Source organism: Bos javanicus, chromosome 7, assembly GCF_032452875.1.
Source record: "Bos javanicus breed banteng chromosome 7, ARS-OSU_banteng_1.0, whole genome shotgun sequence".
NCBI lineage: Eukaryota > Metazoa > Chordata > Mammalia > Artiodactyla > Bovidae > Bos > Bos javanicus.
The window spans coordinates 48,627,082-48,646,958 of NC_083874.1; the positions used below are offsets into that span (position 1 = coordinate 48,627,082).

The window sequence follows — 19,877 nt, forward strand, 5'->3', positions numbered from 1 at the left end:
AGTGAGCTGTAGATAAAATGGCAGAAATAACTTCTGAAGAGCAGAATAAAGTAAAAAGAATGAAAAGAACCGAGAATAGTCTCAGAGACCTCTGGGACAGTATCAAACACACCAACATTCGAGTTATAGGGGTCCCAGAAGAGAAAAAAAAAGAAAAGGTATGAGAAAATTTTGAAAATTTTCCCAACATGGAAAAGGAAATAGTCAATCAAGTCCAAGAGGCACAAAGAGTCCCATACAGGATAAGCCCAAGGAGAAACATGCCAAGACACATACTAATCAAACTAACAAAAACTAAACACAAAGAAAGAATATTAAAAGCAGCAAAGGAAAAGCAACAAGCAACATAAAGGGAAACCCCATACACTTAACAGAAACCCTATACACTTTCAGTAGAAACTCTGCAGGCCCGAAGGGAATGGCAGGATATATTTAAAGTGCTGAAAGAGAAAAATCTACAACCAAGATTGCTGTACCTGGCAAGGATCTCATTCAAAATTGATAGAGAAATAAAAAGCTTTTCAGACAAGCAAACATCAAGAGAATTCAGTACCACCAAACCAGCTTTACATCAAATGTTAAAGGACCTTACATAGTCAAGAAATACAAGAGAGGAAAAAAGATCTACAAAATCAACCCCAAACAATTAAGAAAATGGCAATAGGAACATGTATATCAATAATTACTTTAAATATAAATGAATTAAATGTTTCAACCAAAATACACAGACTGGATCAATGGATACAAAAACAAGACACATATATATTCTGTCTAAAAGAAACCCACTTCAGACCTAGAGACACATATAGACTGAAAGTGAGAGGATGGAAAAATACATTTCATGCAAATGGAAAGCAAGAGAAAGCTCAATTAGCAATCCTCATATCAGACAAAGTAGACCTTAAAGAATGTTACAAGAGATAAGGAAGGACACCACATAATGATCAAGGGATAAATCCAAGAGGAAGACACTGGCAGTAACACAATAATAGTAGGAGACTCTGAACACCCCACTCACACCAATGGACAGATCATCAAAACAGAAAATTAATAAGGAAACTGCTGCTGCTAAGTCACTTCAGTCGTGCCCGACTCTCTGCAACCCCATAGACAGCAGCCCACCAGGCTCCCCCATCCCTGGGATTCTCCAGGCAAGAACACTGGAGTGGGTTGCCATTTCCTTCTCCAATGCATGAAAGCGAAAAGTGAAAATGAAGTCGCTCAGTCACGTCCGACTCTTAGCGACCCCATGGACTGCAGCCTACCAGGCTCCCCGTCCATGGAATTTTCCAGGCAAGAGTACCAGAGTGGGGTGCCATTGCCTTCTCTGTAATAAGGAAAGACAAGTCTTAAATGATACATTGGAGGAGATGGATCTCACTGATATTTTCAGGACATTCCATCCAAACGCAGAAGAATACTTCTTCTCAAGTGCACATGGAACATTCTCCAGGATAGACCACATCTTGGGTCACAAATCAAACCTCAGTAAATTTAAGAAAATTGAAATTGTACCAGGCATCTTCTCTGACCACAATGCTATGAGACTAGAAATCAATTACTTGAAAAAAAACTGTAAGAAACACAAACACATGGAGACTAAACAACACATTTCTAAATAACCAACAGGTTACTGAAGAAATAAAAAGGGAAATCAAAAAACTTCTAGAAACAAATGACAATGAAAACACAATTCAAAACCTATGGGATGCAGCAAAAGCAGTTATATGGCAAAAAAAAAAATGAATAATCTGGAAGAAATCAACAGATTCATAGAAAAGTTCAATCTTCCAAGGCTGAACACGGAAGAAATAGAAATTATGAACAACCCAATTACAAGCACTGAAATTGAATCTGCGATGAAAAATCCCCCCAAAAACAAAACCCCAAGACCAAATGGCTTCACAGGAGAATTCTACCAAACATTTAGAGAAGAGCTAATGCCTATCCTTCTAAAACTCCTTCAAAAAATTGCAGAGGAAGGAACACTTCCAAACTCATTCTATGAGGCCACCATCACCCTGATACCAAAACCGGACAAAGACAACACACAAAAAAGAAAACAACAGGCCAATATCACTGATGAACATAGATGCAAACATCCTCAACAAAATTTTAGCAAACAGAATTCAGCAACACATCAAAAAGCTCATACACCATGATCAAGTTAGGTTTATTCCAGGAATGCAAGAATTCTTCAATATATGCAAATCAATCAATGTGATACACCATATTAACAAACTGAATGATAAAAAACATTTGATAATCTCAATAGATGCAGAAAAAGCCTTTGACAAAATTCAGCACCCATTTATGATTAAAACTCTTCAAAAAATGGGTATAGAAGAATCCTAGAAAAGGCCATATATGATAAGCCTATAGCAAAGATTATTCTCAATGGTGAAAAACTGAAAGCATTCCGCCTAAGATCAGGAACAACACAAGGGTGTCCACTTTCACCACTATTATTCAACATAGTTCTGGAAGTCCTAGCTACAGCAATCAGAGAAGAAAAAGAAATAAAAGGAATCCAAATTGGAAAAAAAGAAGTAAAATTCTCACTGTTTGCAGATGACATGATACTGTACACAGAAAACTCTAAAGATACTACCAGAAAATTACTAGAGCTAATCAGTGAATTTAGCAAAGTTGTGGGATACAAAATCAATACACAGAAATCACTTGCATTTCTATATACTAACAATGAAAAATCAGAAAGAGAAATTAAGGAATCAATCCATTCACCATTGCAACAAAAAGAATTAAATATCTGGGAATAAACTTACTGAAGGAGACAAAAGAACTTTACTTAGAAAATGATGACACTAATGAAAGAAATCAAAGATGACATAAACAGATGGAGAGATAGTCCATGTTCTTGGGTAGGAAGAATCAATATTGTGAAAATGACTATACTACCAAATGCAATCTACAGATTCAATGTGATCCCTATCAACTTACCAATGGCATTTTTCACAGAACTAGAAGAACAAATTTCACAATCCATATGGAAACACTAAAGACCCCAAATAGCCAAAGCAGTCTTGGAAAAGAATGGAGCTGGAGGAATCAATCTTCCTGACTTCAAATTATACTACAAAGCTACAGTCATCAAGACAGTATGGTACTGGCACAAAAACAGAACTATAGACCAATGGAACAAGATAGAAAGCCCAGAAATAAACCCATGCACCTATGGGTACCTTGTTTTTGACCAAGGAGGCAAGAATGTACAATGGGGCAAAGACAGCCTCTTCAGTAAATGGTGTTGGGAAAACTGAACAGCTACTTGTAAAAGAATGAAATTAGAACACTTCCTAACACCATACACAAAGATAAACTCAAAATGGATTAAGACCAAAATGTAAGACCAGAAACTATAAAACTCTTAAAGGAAAACAAAGGCAGAACACTTGATGACATAAATCAAAACAAGATCCTCTATGACCCACCTCCTAGAGTAATGGAAATAAAAACAAAAGTAAACAAGTGGGACCTGATTAAACGGAAAAGCTTTTGCACAGCAAAGGAAACTCAGCAAGGTGAAAAGACAACCTTCAGAATGGGAGAAAATAATAGCAAATGAAACAACTGACAAAAGATTAATTTCCAAACTATACAAGCAATTCACACAACTCAATGCCAGAAAAACAACCAACCCAATCAAAAAGTGGGAAAAAGACATAAATAGATATTTCTCCAAAGAAGACAAACAGACGGCTAACAAACACATGAAAAGAGGTTCAACATCACTCATTATTAGAGAAATGCAAACCAAAACTACAATGAGATATCACCTCACACTGGTCAGAATGGCCATCATCAAAAAGTCTACAAACAATAAATGCTGGAGAGTGTGTGGAGAAAAGGGAACACTCCTGCACTGTTAGTGGGAATGAAAATTGATACAGCCACTATGGAAGACGGTATGGAGATTCCTTTAAAAACTAGGAATAAAACCACCATATGACCCAGCAATCCTACTCCTAGGCATATACCCTGAGGAAACCAAAATTGAAAATTGCATCCCATTGTTCATTGCAGCATTATTTACAATAGCTAGAACATGGAAGCAACCTAGATGTCCATTGACATATGAATGGATAAAAAAGCTGTGGTATATATACACAATGGAATATTAATAAGCCATAAAAAGAAACACATTTGAGTCAGTTCTGATGAGGTGGATGAACCTAGAACCTATTATACAGAGTGAAGTGAGTAAGAAAGAGAAAGACAATCATATTCTAATGTATATATATGGAATCTAGAAAAATGGTACTGAAGAATTTATTTACAGGGCAGCAATGGAGAAATAGACATAGAAAATAGACCTATGGACATGAGGAGAGGGGAGGAGAGGGTGAGATATATGGAAAGAGTAACATGGAAATTTACATTGCTATATGTACAATAGAGAGCCAATGGGAATTTGCTGTATGGCTCAGGAAACTCAAACAGGGGCTCTGTATCAACCTAGAGGGGTGGGAATGGGCAGGAGATGGGAGGGAGGTTCAAAAGGGAGGGATATACATATACCTATGGCTGATTTGTGTTGAGGTTTGACAGAAAACAACAAAATTCTGTAAAGCAATTATCCTTCAATAAAACCATAAATTAAAAAGAAAAAAAAAAAGATGTGTTTAAGCCTAGTTACAGTGATTTAAAATTCACAGTCCTAAACTACAATTATGTTTGTATCAACCTAAACTTTATAATGTTTAAGGCAAATGGTCAGGCATTTGAGAGAAGGAGAGGGAGGGAAACAGGAAGACAGTGGGACCCAACAGCCAGCTCTTATAGGCACTGGGAGTAATAAGGTGGTGTTCATGAAGAATTCATGCCCCTTTTCCTACTATACAAGCCTCAGGGAGAAGCAGCCAGGGAGGCACTCTATAACATATCAGAGCAGAAAGAATGTCTTGCACTAAAGTCCCACCAACTGACCTCCACTTGGACCTCAACTAAGCTGGGGTTGTGACTTCTTCATGCCTTTTACTAGAGCCAAGGACTTAAGCCTAAATATTTCATGCACAAAGCTAAGCATGAACCATGTTGGTATCCCAACTCTCAAATCTCTGCCCTTGGGTATAGGTCAGATTGCTACATGACATGTTTGTAAGGGGTAGTGTGATCCTTGAAGGCTACTTCATGTTTTCTTTGCTGGAGTGTTTGGGAGTTATCGGCAAAGGTCAGTTCCTTTCAGCAGCTGACAGTGATTGAACGTCTCCTGGTTCAGCAGCTCAGTGCTGAACCTCAGGGGAGAAAATGATGACCAAAACAAGGGTTCTGACCATGAGCCCTCAGGTCTGGTCAGAGAATGAGAAGGGCCTTTCCATCTCAACTCTCTCAGCCCTGGAGTGGTCATGCACAGGCCTGACTGAGCCTCTCCTGGATCCTTACCTGTAACTAGGAATGGGAATGTGGCCAGGGCCATCATCTGCAGAGCGGTGTCAGAAATGCCAGGAAAAGGAGGGTCAGTGAAAACACCTCTGTTACCTCTGGATGCCTCCTTCCCCACAGACAATCCCCAGGAACACTCCCTTTTCTGGGAAGGTTTTTTTTTGTCCCACTGAGGGCCTAAGGCGAATTGGGACAAATCATAAACATTTAGGGTCAGTTAAAAAAATTTTTAAGGGTGGGAGAGGAAAGCTTGGGAAGAAGGAAAAATGCATGAGTAGCTACTTCTCCCAAAGCACTCATTCAGAGAGTACTTATGTGTACAGAGTTTCAATCTGGGATGATGAAAAAGTTTTAGAAATGGGTATGGTGATGGTTGTAGAGTACAATGAATGCAATTAATGCCACTATACTATACCCTTCAAATGGTTAAAAGGATGAAGTTTATATCATACATATTTTATGACAAGAACAAATTTTTAAATAAGATATACCATGTTATACACTTGGCACAATATTTTTAAATACTTAATGAAAACCTAATAAATGTTAGCTATTTTAAAAAAACCAACCAACAACAACCAAAAAAAAAACACCTCCCCTAGGAATCAATATTGGTACAAGTCTGCCCAGAGCTTTCCTTTCTCTCTTCCTCCATCAGTCATCCTCAGTGGTTAGAACTGTTTGACGTTTCAAGATCAAATGAGTGTTAATGAAATATCTCCTTCCGAAGGTGTTGTGAAAAAAAAAACCTTAAATAAACAGTCCCACATCACAGATCTCACGCTCCTTGTCTCTGTCTTCCTTCTTCTCCAGACCTAAACCTGACCTTGCCCTAATAACCCAGGAACTATTTCCTAAAGTCTTCATTAAGTTTCCCTTGCAGGCACCAGATGGAGGTGGTGAGTACGGGTTCTCTAAGGCCCTTTAGCTTTCTCCAGAACCCAATGCCACGGGCTGCCCTTGGTCCCTGTGCAGGTGAGACTGTGCTGGAGGCCAAGCATCCACCTCTACAGGTGGCTGGGCCCACTCCGTGGGAGGCTTGGTTCCGACACTGGGAGCTGGGGTGGGTTTGGTTCCTCTGCTGAGGGGGCCTCTCCTACAGGAAGAATGTGTGACCACCAGGTGGCAGTGGTACCATCCACAGTGTAAAACGCAGGGCACTTCTGAAGGTTATTGAGTATACACTCTGGCCCCTGGGCTTCCCTGGTGGCCAAGAAAGTAAAGAATCTGCCTGCAATACAAGAGACCCGGGTTCAATCCCTGTGTTGGGAAGACCCCTGAAGAAGGAAATGGCAACCCACTCCAGTATTCACGCCTAGAGTATTCCACAGACAGAGGAAGCTGGCGAGCTACAGTCCACGGGACTGCAAAGAGTCGGACATGACTGAGTGATTGGCTCAACACCCTGAGAAGAGGGCTGAGGTTCAGACATACAGAGAACATTCCACTGACCTCTGAGGCCTGTGGTCAACACTGTCACAAACTGAGGACTTTACAAGGGCTGGTAAGGATACTGTCTCCCACTAGTGCCAACAGCAGCAGTGGTGTGACGAGAGTAGTAGTATCACTGAACGCTGGATATTCGGCTTTACGTGATTTATCTCATTTGATCCTCAAATGATCCTATAAGGGCAGGGGCTCTTTTCACCAGATGAGAAGGCAGAGGCTTAAAAAGGTTGAGGATTTACCCGGCGTCTTATGGTCAAGTGACAGAGCTCTGCTGCTGGATACTGAGCCTCCTCTTATCCTTGCTTTACGCCTGCCATTCCTCCCAGAGACTTCCTGAGAATGGCTGAGCTGGCCTTCTGCCTTGGCACTTGTTGTTTATCTATTAAGTTTTATCTTCTGCCTATTTGGAAAACATCTAATGCCATTTATGCTACAAAGTCAGTTGTGTAATGCACAAACAGAACAGAGAGTATTAAAGGTGGCGCCTGCTTAGGGAATATGGGGTGCTCTGGAGCCAGACAGACATGGATTTGAATCCTGACCCTGCCACCTACCTATTAGCTGGAGACTCCGCATAAATCCCAACCTCCATAAGCCTCAAAGCCCACATTTGTAAAAAGAGGGTTATAACCTCTGCTCACAGGGTTGTTATAGGATTAAATGAAAAAACATGTGGCGCCATGTTTTAGAGGAAGCAGTGTGTGCTCACTCAGTCATGTCCGACTCTCTGCGACCCCACAGAATGGGCCCACCAGGCTCCTCTGTCCATGAGGATTCTCCAGGCCAGAATACTGGAGTGGGTAGCCATGCCCTCCCCCAGGGGATCTACCTGACCCAGGGATCGAACCCACATCTCCTGTGTCTCCTACAGTGGCAGGCGGATTCTTTACCACTAAGCCACCTGGCAAGCCCATATATGCAGTATGTAATCCAGGCAGCTGTGAAGAGCTGGCTTTTATGTCCTGAATTAGGCCCCAAGTTGCCTAACATGAAGCAAAAAGGGAACATAGAAACATGAACATAGAAATGCCCCTCCTAGCTGAAGTCCTGTACAACAGCAGCAGCTAACTTCTGTTGAACACATGTTGTCCCTGGGCTCCATGCTAAACACCTGAACTACATACTTACAACTCCTTGGTCCACATAACAACCCCACTGGGCTGTAGTACAATTTCCCTGCTAGAGAAAAAGAAACTGAGACTCAAAGCTAAGAAGTGGGAGAGGAGGAACTAAACCTAAGTGTCTCATTCTCAAACCTATGCTCTTAAACCTTACACTAACACATCCTCACACTGAGGATCAGTGGCTCAGTGCCCTCACTCCACACCAAAGACCCATGAAACTCCTCACCATTCCATACAACCAGTGTTGCCCACTGCTACTCCTAGAGGCCGGGCTGACCAGGGAAGCACTTGATTCTTCACCCAGCACTCACCTGGACGAGGTAATCCCTTGGCAAGAGAGGGAGACGGACATGTTCCATCAGTTTTGCCATGTGCTCTAAACGGGTCTCTTTCTCATAATTGATCCATGAAATCACAGCTTCAAATACCTGTAAGGAAAACCGAAATAGGGAACTTTAGCAAAGAGATAATAACTTTAAAATAGCTTTCAAACAATTTCTTCAACCTTAAAAAAGAAAGAAAAGTTACAAGTCATCCACAAAGGCATTTAACCTAAGGTCTAATATTGAAAATATTAATAAAAACAGAATATATTTACTACCTGATGTCATGTCAGAGAGTGCTCTCTGCCTCCCTCATACACACACACATACACACACACACAAATGTACACTAAGAAAAACCTGCTGCCCCAAACATAGAATCATCGAGGTTCACTGCAAAATAAAAATCAATTCCAACAGTTACCCCAGGGTAGAAATGCAGAGCAATAACTCTGAATCAAATTTTACAAAGACTTTCCAAGAGGACCAGAAGCCTTGGGGGCAATGTCTTCATCACAAAAATCCCTCTCTTCATCTATTTCCCATGTTCGTTTAATGCAGAACAAAAACTATAAAGATGTCCCCCACAAAAGTTGGTAATAATGGTGAATTTGAAACTGAATGACAGAGAATGGCAAAAATTTCTCCTTGGATTGAACCTTTCCTTTGAGGAGAGATTTCATTTCTATACAAATCAAAACAGGTCTTGGAACCAAAAAGGGGCATCTATGGTTTGAATGTTCGCCTTACTCAAGGTTAAGTTCAGATTCAAAGCCTGCACCACCATACACACAGACAGGCATAAACGTCAGCATTGGTAACACAGCGGGGAAACCACCACTGTTTATGGAAGCTTAATTAACATGGCTTTTTAAGAGGGGGAGGCAGAATTTGGCAATAGCAATCAAAAATTCAAATGTGCATATCTTTGACCTAGAAATATAACTTCCAGAGCTCTAGTCAACAAAAATATTTACACAAGTGGTACAAGAATATGTGTTCCAAGATGTTTGCTGCAGGATTTTTCTAAGAGGATACAGAAACTATCTGAAGTCCACCAGTGGAGAAATTATTAAACTAGTTTTGACACGGGATATTTTCAGCTGTTAAAAACAATAATAACAACAACTAATAATAAGACAAAACGCTTTCTTGTGCCAGAAAGCAAGAAAGTGCTCAAAGATCAAGGGGACACAACAGACAGACCAGAGCGAGCTAGATAGGGCTTTTTCATTGCCAATATTTGGGACAATTCAAACATCTAACAGGATAATGAAGAAATAATTCAGTGCTGACTGGGAAGGGGCCAAAGAAGCTTTTGGTGATAATGGATAGGTTCTATATCTTAATAGAGAGGGAGCTATATAGGCAAGTGCATTTGTCAAAACTAATCAAATCTTACACTTAATATCTATACATCTCACCGTGTGTAAATCATGCTGCTGCTGCTGCTAAGTCGCTTCAGTCGTGTCCGACTCTGTGCGACCCCATAGACGGCAGCCTGCTAGGCTGCCCCGTCCCTGGGATTCTCCAGGCAAGAACACTGGAGTGGGTTGCCATTTCCTTCTCCAATGCATGAAAGTGAAAAGTGAAAGTGAAGTCACTCGGTCGTGTCTGACTCTTCGCGACCCTATGGTCTGCAGCCCACCAGGCTCCTCCGACCATGGGATTTTCGAGGCAAGAGTACTGGAGTGGGGTGCCATTGCCTTCTCTGGTGTAAATCATACCTCATTTAAAATATATTTAGTTAAAAGAAAAAGATAGCAATGAATCAAAACCCAAAGAATAAAAAGAATCCATACTTTAAAAGTATGGGAAGGCTGCTCTTCACAGAAAAGTGCCAGCTACCACCAGTATAATAACTGATTCAGTCAGTGTCGACCATAGATGCTGAAAACACTGGGTGAAAAACTGTTGGGAACAAGATATTTACAGTTCTCCAAGTGTTATCTGACAGAATACTTATTAATTACATAGGCAGAGTGGGGGAGATTCAGATTGGTTGATCTGACAGATACCACCTTTAACTAGTGGTCCAAGTTAACACCACTAGTAAACAGGCCAAATTTATATTACATTATATTATATTAATGTGACTTAATGAGAGGGAAATAGCATTCCCTATGCAGTAGTCTTTCTAAAACGTTAAACCTGAACCTTATAGCAAAGAAACAGACAACTCCATGTGTGGGACACTCTTCAACATAAGTGTCCTGGATTCTTCAAAACTGTTAGCATTGGGGACTTCCCTGGCCATCCAGGGGACACAGGTTCAATCCCTCGCATAGGAAGACTTCACATGCTGAGGGGCAACGAAGCCAGTGGTCCGTCGCACAACTACAGAGCCCACGTGCCCAGAGCCTGTGGTCCACAAGAGAAGCCACCACAATGGGCAGCCCAAGAACCACAACCAGAGAGCAGCCCCCACTTGCCACAGCTAGAGAAAGCCCAAGTGCAGCAACAAAGACCTAGCACAGTCAAAGATAAACAAACAAACAAAATTTTAATTGCCGTTTAAAAAAGCTGTTAGCATTATGAAAGACACTAAAAATGGAATGGAAGCAGAAGAACCCCTGGAGAAGGAAATGGCAACTCACTCCAGTATTCTTGCCGGGGAAATCCCATGGACAGAGGAGCCTGACGGACTACAGTCCGTGGGGTCTCAAAGAGTCGGTCATGACACCATGCACGCTTAATCTTTTTCTTCAGAGACATAGAACTAAATGCAAAGCATGATCCTTATTTGGTCATGGATTAAAAAGAAACAACCATCAAAGACTTTTTTTGAGACTGTTAGGAAATTTGAATGCCGACTGTATATTAGAAAATATTACTGTGTCAGTGTTACATTTGTTTGGTATGATAATGGTTTTACGGCTCAGAAAGAGAATTTCCTTGTTCTTGGGAAGGGCAAGCTAAAATACTTAAGGGTAAAGTGTCGTGATGTCTACAATTTACTGTCAAAAATAAAAGTTAAATATTCAACAAAATAAAAGATTATAGAGAGAAAGAGAGAAAGCAAATGAAGCACAATGTTAACAAATGGTGAATCTAGGTAAGGAATATATGAATGTTCATTCTTTTCCAACTTTACCATAGGTTTGAAATTTTTCAAAATAAAAAGTGGAAGGCAGAAGAAAAGAAATCCTAAGGGAAAAGGTAAATACTACAGAAAAATTTACAATTTCAAAATTCACAAGTTGAAATGAAAGCTATATCTCCCAGTGTGGGTTAAAAACCTCCAATTTTTCTTATTCTAACTGTGTATTTGTGCGTATTGATATGTCACTAATGCTTTGGCCCTATTTCCTAAACATGTACTTAAGTCAGGCTGAGAATACTCGGATTGGATGAGATATCAGAAAGGAATCCATCAGAAAGAGAAGAGAAGGAAGAGAGGAGAGTGGAATGGAACAGAAGGGAAGGAGCAGTATACATGTGTAGTTTGCTCCCATTTCTATATAAAATAACCTACATGTGTACAAACATAGACACACACGTCATGGAAATCCTCCTTGTCTAGTTCATTTCTAAAAATTATTAACTCACGGAGCTATGTGTCTCAACCTTATTGCATTATTTTGTAAATACTTGTGTGTTTCTTCAATTAGCCCTTAAGATTCATGAGAACAGGGATCTTGTCTTACTTGTTGGCACATAATATACATTCAAATGTATTTAAAGAATGAATGGACAAAAGAGTTCAGAATGAGCTTGTAAGCAGGCTGGAGCAGGCAGCAGGATTAGGGAAGCAGAGCCAGGCCCTAGAACCAAAGGATGCCAGAGACGCCTGACTTTGCAGGGTTAGGTGACGGACAGCCACACCTGCTCTGCACCTAGGTTGCTCACACTGCCTTCCTCTTCCCTTTACTGGACTGTGATTCCTGCAGGGTGAGAAGGGTATCAGCTCTATCTCTGCACTTCCTGCCACCAAGCACAGTGCCAGGCCCAGAGCACACGGCTGGATGAGAACGCTTTCCTAAAGAATGAACAACAGGGCCTTGAGTAGGTGGGATTCGCTGGTCACACCCTTCCCTGCCAATCAGCATAGTCTTTGTTATAGAAGCTGCAATGCAGGCTGAGTCTAATGAAGTCGATATTTAACCTTATCTTTATTTTTGGCTTGACTTGTCTAACTGGTTCCGCTCAGTTGCACTGTTTACCTACTCAGCTGTGAAAGCCATAGCACTTGGCAGCAATGGTGACCTTCTCCACAGCTAGAGGAGGTCGCATATTTTTTTCATTTAGATGTCATGCTTGGAAAATAAGCAAATGAACTTCCAACTAGCCTATGGGCCTACGATCATTCCCAACAGCCCCTGCTGTCAAAAGAGTGGCCAAGGCAAAGGGGCAACAAGTAGAAACAGCAGCAGCTCGTGCCCAGCACCACACTCTCCAGGGATACCATAACCACAGACTCTCCTGACAGCCAGTGAGTATACACTCCAGCCCCGTACTGAGTGACTCACCCAAGTCCAGAGCCAGAAAGCAGCAGAGCTAGGTCCACATACTCCCATCTCTAATGCTCAGACTCTTTCCCGTTATTCTCAGTAGCTACCCAGTTGGCAAACCTCAGCCCACAGGCTACATGCACCTGTTTTTGTAAATAAAATTTTCTTGGAACACAGCCATGCTCACTCATTACAAATCATCTACGGCTGCTTTCACACTTTAATAGCAGAGCTGAATTGAGACGCTGTGGCCCACAAAGCCTAAAATATTTACTCTCTGGCCCTTTAAAGGAAAACTGCATAAACCCTTGGTCTGTTAGATCTAAGCAGCAACCCTGTGGTTTCAATCATGGGACAGGGTAATGTCTACTCAGATGAAAAAAAAATTTTTTTTTTGTGGACCCCATGATGAAATAACCAGTTGCCCCCAAGGCACACTTAGTGTTTCACTTTTAGACAAAGAAAGTGAAAGTCACTCAGTCGTGTCCGACTCTTTGCAACCCCAGGGACTATACGGTCCATGGAACTCTCCAGGCCAGAATACTGGAGTGGGTAGCCTTTCCCTTTTCTAGGGGATCTTCCCTATCCAGGGATCGAACCCAGGTCTCCCGCATTGCAGGCGGATTCTTTACCAGCTGAACCACAAGGGAAGTCCATAGTATCATTTCCTCACTGCTTCATGTTTCAGAACCAATTTTTGAGTGCTACAAGGTTGCTACATGGAAAGGAGATGGAGAAAATCGGATTTTATAGTCCTCAGCTCACACCTCCGATGTAAGCACAAGCCTTGGTCAGAAAACACTAGATGACCCAATCCTTCCACTCTGCCCCCTAAGTTATAGAGGGAGCCAAGACAGACATACCTGCATACTGAGCAAAGAGGGTAGCCCTGGGGCACTCTGCCCCGCTTGATTCATGCTGACGTACAGCAGAGACCAACACAATGTTGTAAAGCAATTATCCTCCAATTAAAAAGAAAAGAAAAATAACGTGTTCTGAGAATGAAGAGGGGGACTCAGATTAAAATAGGGCAGGGCAGTGACTTGGCAAGGGGAAAGGTCCAGTTAAGGGTGATTCTCAGCCAAACACGGGATGGGGAAATAAGCTACCTTTGAGAACATCAGGGGAAAACCTAGATTCTTTGGACCTGATTTGCTACTCAAGATTGAGAAGGACTAATTTCAGCAATAACAGCAGGCACAGTGCTGAGCATTTTACATGTATGACCTCATTTAGTCCACCCTAGACTCTGTGACGGAGAAGGCAATGGCACCCTACTCCAGTACTCTTGCCTGGAAAATCCCATGGATGGAGGGGCCTGGTAGCCTGCAGTCATGGGGTCGCTAGGAGTCGGACACTACTGAGTGACTTCACTTTCACTTTTCTCTTTCCTGCATTGGAGAAGGAAATGGCAACCCACTCCAGTGTTATTGCCTGGAGAATCCCAGGGACAGGGGAGCCTGGTGGGTTGCCGTCTCTGGGGTCGCACAGAGACGGACACGACTGAAGCAACTTAGCAGCAGCAGCAGCAGCAGACTCTGTGAAGGAGGTACCACTGCTCACATTTTATAGATGAGAAAACAGCCTCAGAGAGGCTGGCAACCTGTGCAAGACCCTTCTGCCAGGAAGCAGTGGATCTGAGACATGGACTCACCTCTAATGCCAAAAATTCAGGTTTAACATTATGCAATATAGCATCTCAGAGGCACAATGATTTGAAAAACCTGGGCACACTGTTGAGCTGGAAAACTATGTTTCTAAATCCAAAATCCTAACTGCACCCTCCCTGTCATCCTAGAACATCCCCTGGTACATTTTTCTTTCCTAGGGACTGAGCCAATAGCATTTGCCAAATGCACTGCCATGATTTTAAATCAAGAAGACAGCACTTCCAATGTGAAACACACACACACACACACACAGAGAATATGATTCAGCCATAAAAAAGAGTGAAATTTGAGACAACATGGATGGATCTAGAGGATATTATGCTTAGTGAAATGTCAGAGAATGACAAATACCATATCATCTCACTTATATATGGAATCTAAAAAACAACAAAACAAATGAACAAACAAGACAAAACGAAAACAGATTCACAGACAGAGAATAAGCAGATGGTTGTCAGACAGAAGGAGGGTGGAAGGATGGGTAAAACAGGTGAAGGGTATTAAGAGGTGCAAACTTCCAGCTATAAAATAAGTCACGGGGATGCAATATACAGCATAAACAATACAGTCAATAATATTGTAATAAGTGTGTGGGGACAGACAGGTACTAGATTTAACATCATCATTTCATAATGTATTTCAGTGTCAAATTGCTATGATGTACACTTAAAACTAACAAAATATTGTATGTTAACTATATTTTAATAAAAACGTTTTAAACTTAAATAAGATTACTTTTTTAAAAAAGACAAGACAGCATATCCAGACACAAGAGTGATCCTGTCACACTTCTGTGCTCTTTCTCAAATCAAAACTTAACAAGAGGTGTGTTAACTATATTCCCATTCTTGGCCACACACAGCATGGGACACAGCTGGGAGCAGTGATGGATTGGAGCTGGTCCCAATTCAGTGTCTAGTGACATTACCTTGGTGGAAATATTTACACCATGGAAATTAGCAAAGGGATCAGCAAACAAATCAAAGCTCTTGGAATTTTTTATTGGAGAGCCAACTGCTAAACATTTACCAGCATATCACTGGTCTGAAGGCTCCCCAGACTCTAGGAAAACCTCATCTAGTTGCCCTCGTCTCTCAGATAATATCATCATCCTAAGGTTTGACACTGAATAAGCTCTTTCTTATAGTTGTTTCATTTCAGACCCACAAGAGTCCTGTGAAACAGCTAGAGACACTCACAAAAAGAGAACTTGAGGTAAGACAGTGAGAAAGTGGTCTACCCAGTCATGATGTCAGGGCAGCAATCACAACTACTGCTTTCAGTCTGCACTTTCACAGCACCCTGTGCTCACGGTCTGTAGCCGCATATTTATTTGCATGTGTGTCTGACAATATCCGGAGAAGGCAATGGCACCCCACTCTAGTACTCTTGCCTGGAAAATCCCATGGACGGAGGAGCCTGGTAGGCTGCAGTCCATGGGGTCGCTAAGAGTCGGACACGACTGAGCGACTTCACTTTCACTTTTCTCTTTCATGCGTTGGAGAAGGAAATGGCAACCCACTCCAGTGTTCTTGCCTGGAGAATCCCAGGGACGGCGGAGCCTGGTGGGCTGCTGTCTATGGGGTCGCACAGAGTTGGACACGACTGAAGTGACTTAGCTTAGCTTAGCTTAGCTTGACAATATCTGTCTCCCTACATGTAATTGTAAGTTCCATGAGGCTAGGAATCTTGTGTTTATCTGTTCATCAATGTCTCTCCTATGGCTAACGTAGTATCTGTCACACAGAAAGCACTCAAGAAGTATTTCTTGAGAGAATGAATAGGTTAATCAAAGCAGGAATGACTAGGCACGTGGTTCTTTCTCTTCCTCCAACAGCACACCGCCAGAAATCTGAATTCATATAAACAAAAACAATGACAAAACTATAACAATAACAGCACCTTGCCTGGAAATTGTCCTTCAGATTTCTACTACTGTCTACAGCCAGCAAAAACACTTCCACTATGATTCACTATACAAAGGATAAGGGAAAGGACTGAAGCACAATGGTTTGACACAAAGGCCTCCAAGCTGACAGACTACTTCAGTTGTACTAATCCTACAAAGGACGGGAACATGACCCAAGGAGGGACAACAACTTCTAGCCAACATGGCATACTGAGCTGACTCAGAAGGAATCTTCCCCTATATAAACACATGAAAAAATGGTAAAAAACCAAAAAATAGATTTGAGCCATACTCAGAAGCAAGAGGTAAATGCTGAGTGCTTTAAATAACAAAGGGTTTAAGTCTGGGAGCTGAATGAAAGCTGAGACCAAAATGGCTCACAGGCTTGCAGAATTCCGATATGGGCTTTAATGGTTCAGGACAAGTATCCCATCAGGTTGAATGTGTAGGCCACAGGCTCCTTGAGGACAGTGTAGCCTCAGCTGTAAAACCAGGAATAGATGAACTCCAACCATCTGCTATGGGAAGGTAGAAGGAAGTTCACCATCTCCTATGGCCTGGGGAGTGAAAACTTCATCTTCAAGAAACCAGAACCCAAGGCTCATGTCACATACAGATGCGGGGGTTGAATTAATACTACCCAGGTGGTACAGGGGGTACTCAAGACAAAAATACAAAATCTATTTCCAAACCAGTAAACTTGTTCTAGAAAGGGCACCTTCACAGCCCAGGATAACCCAGACTCCCATGGATATAACATCCTCTGAAGATGGTCTCACCATCAAAAAATACAGATCACTAATAAAATGAAAAGGAAAATCGACAGATGCAATCATCAAAAATTATTTGGGGCAACCAAAGAAAGGTGGCTTCCTTAACGTGTTCCTCAAAATACTAGAAGCCAGAGACATTCTATAGTAAAGAGGTTCTAGGACCCAAAAGAGCCTGGGGAGCACATCATATACAACTACAAATCCCTTTTAGAGATTCATGATCCTCATAATATATAAACGCTCAGACAAGTCCCACAGTTTCTTAACCTGGTTCCTTTGTTTTAGCCACTGTCTCCCAAGTGCATCTCATCTGAACACTTTTTTTTTTACCTAAAACTGTCTCATACCATTATGGTTTTATAGCATGCAGTTGGGTAAATACTGGCCTAAAGAAGAAAGCCCTCACTTCCTAACCTTCTCCACAACTCCTACTCCCCTCCCAGCCTTATCTTCCAGCTCCCCCACCAAAAATCCTTGATTGGCATTACACAAATTATTCTCCCCTCAGTAAGTTATTTCAAACTTCTATGCCTATATTCCTACAGTTCCTTCAACCTGAATGGATTTCCAAAAACCCAACTTTTCATTCTCCAAGTTTTAGTTCAGATATTCCCTTTCCTATAAGGCCTTTCCTACCCCCAAAATCTGGAATAAAATACTCTAGGGTGCTTTCCTTGAACTTAGATTACAGCCAGCTACTTTTCTCAGCCACATTACCAGTCTGTCTGCCCCCCAGATTGTAAGCTCTTTCCCCTTTTTTTGGCCATGCCTCGCAGCTTACAGGAACCCACCAGGGACTGAACCTGGGCCACAGCACTGAAAGCTCAGAATGCTAACCACGGGCAACCAGGGAACTCCCCCAAAGTTCTTGAATGGTAATAACTAAGGGTCTCCCCATCAGGGTGGAGGTTCCTTAATAAAAAGCAGGGCAGCAGACATAGTCAGCTTCAAATCATAGAACCATCTACTGTAAATAAGCCTCAGTTTCCTCCTCTGCAAAATGGCCTTGTGAGTTGTAAGAATTAGAATGATGTGCAAAACAGTACTCTGGGCAAAAGAAGTCAGGCACAAAAGCATGCAAGATTCCATTTATACCAAGCTTAAAAGCTGATAAAACTGATCTATAAGAAGTCAAATAGTAGTTTGGCTTCTTGAAGTGGAGGTAGCGACTGGAAGGAAGACCTGGAGTTCTGTTTCTTGATTCGGATGCTGGCTTTGTAAAAGTTGAGCCGTGCACTTTTCATTTGCTCATGTCTCTGAGCTTACTGCAACATAAACACCTTTTTTAAAACAGTGTGTGAAATAATCACAGTGAGTAGTTAAGGTGGGTTTTTGGTCGTAGTGTGGTAGAATTCCAGTCACAGGTGCTTAGTGAACTGCGCTCTCAGAGGCGAAAAGTAAAAAAGAGTATCACTGACTCAGGGGTCCAGGCCAGATCATTGTTTGCAGGCTGAGAATTTGGCAGGTCTAATGCTGACCTCAGAGTGTGGTAGGGCTGCCAAGAGCCCAGCCTAAGCACAGGATATACTTGCTTGGTCCCTGGATGGTGCCTTGGCAGCAAGCACTCAAGCTCAGCCTACTGGCCAGGGAGCTCCTGCCTGTACCCCAGACCCATCCCTGGAGAGGCCAGGAATTCAGACAGGAGGGCCCACAACACTAAAGATCCCAGGAGACAAGGTCCAATTCTTTCCAGGAAATACAATATCAGAATTTGGCCCCTGATGATAGTTTTAGGAGATAATAGTACATAAAATGTGATCATGCAGAAAGAAACAAATCTGTACTTCTCTTTCTAACACATACTTGACACTAATCTAATTTTTTGAAGAGATCCAACCAATTTCTTGCTGACCTATACCTGAAATGTGGGTCAGTTCTCTGTTAGTTCTCACTCTGAAAAGCCTCAACAGAGTTTCATAAGGAGTGGAAATCTTGAGAAGTAGAAACATATTTACCAGCAGAAAAAGCAAAGATTCAGAAAAGTCTAGTATCCAGAAATTCAGTGGTCAAACTGCAGTAGAACTTAGTCATATCCCTTCTCCTCACAGTATGTGTGTCCCAGAAGCTTGCTTACCCTGCCCCTGGGTCAACAAGGCTGCATGTGGTGAGAGCTGAACTTTGTGTCTCAAAGGGGATGCAAGAAACAGGCTATCTGCTCACAGGATTAGCTCTAGCCCCTGAGACACCTCCCATAGGAGAGACTCAGGTGACTAGGAGGGGCTTGCTTCTCTGCGTCATTCCTCTGCCTGAGCAAGGATGGGGGCGGGGACGTGATCACAAAGAACTACTGATTCTGTGATCCCTACCACATCCATTTGTCCTCTCTCAAATAACAGGAATTTTAAAACAAAAACTACAAGGAGGAAAAACAGGAGAGAAAATGGCAAAGATCCATGCCCCTGTCTGACCTCTAGTTCCCACATTTGTCCTTATTCTCTGGAAAAATATTAAAATTGTCCCCATAATCTCAGCTGGCTCAGGGCAGAGTCCAACCACAGTCTGCCTTGTCACTTGTTCAGGAAATGTCTGCTGAGCACCTCCTAGCATCTCCCAGGGCTCTGCGTCAGGACTGTGTGTGACACATGGATGGCTAAGGTACCCTCATAGCCCTCAAGGAGCTTGAGCATAGCAGAAGAGATGAGGCATGAGCAAAAGCAAGTGCTTATGAGGAAAAACAGCATCTGAGTTCTGGGAGAGGCCCAGATGGTGCTGGGGATGATGGACCAAAAGACAGCTACCAGCCTAGCTCCTGCCAGGCACAGGTCATGCCAACCA

General features: G+C 42.1%; 1 protein-coding gene across 3 annotated transcripts in view; it reads right to left on the reverse strand.

The window, feature by feature from the left end:
* Nucleotides 1-19,877, reverse strand: part of KLHL3 (kelch like family member 3) — a 280,088-nt gene that overhangs the window by 36,058 nt on the left and 224,153 nt on the right. For all 3 annotated transcript variants that reach the window (XM_061423600.1, XM_061423601.1, XM_061423603.1), the window contains one exon: nucleotides 8,288-8,404. In XM_061423600.1, coding sequence (XP_061279584.1) covers nucleotides 8,288-8,404 — 117 coding nt within the window. The remainder of the gene's footprint in view (nucleotides 1-8,287; nucleotides 8,405-19,877) is intronic.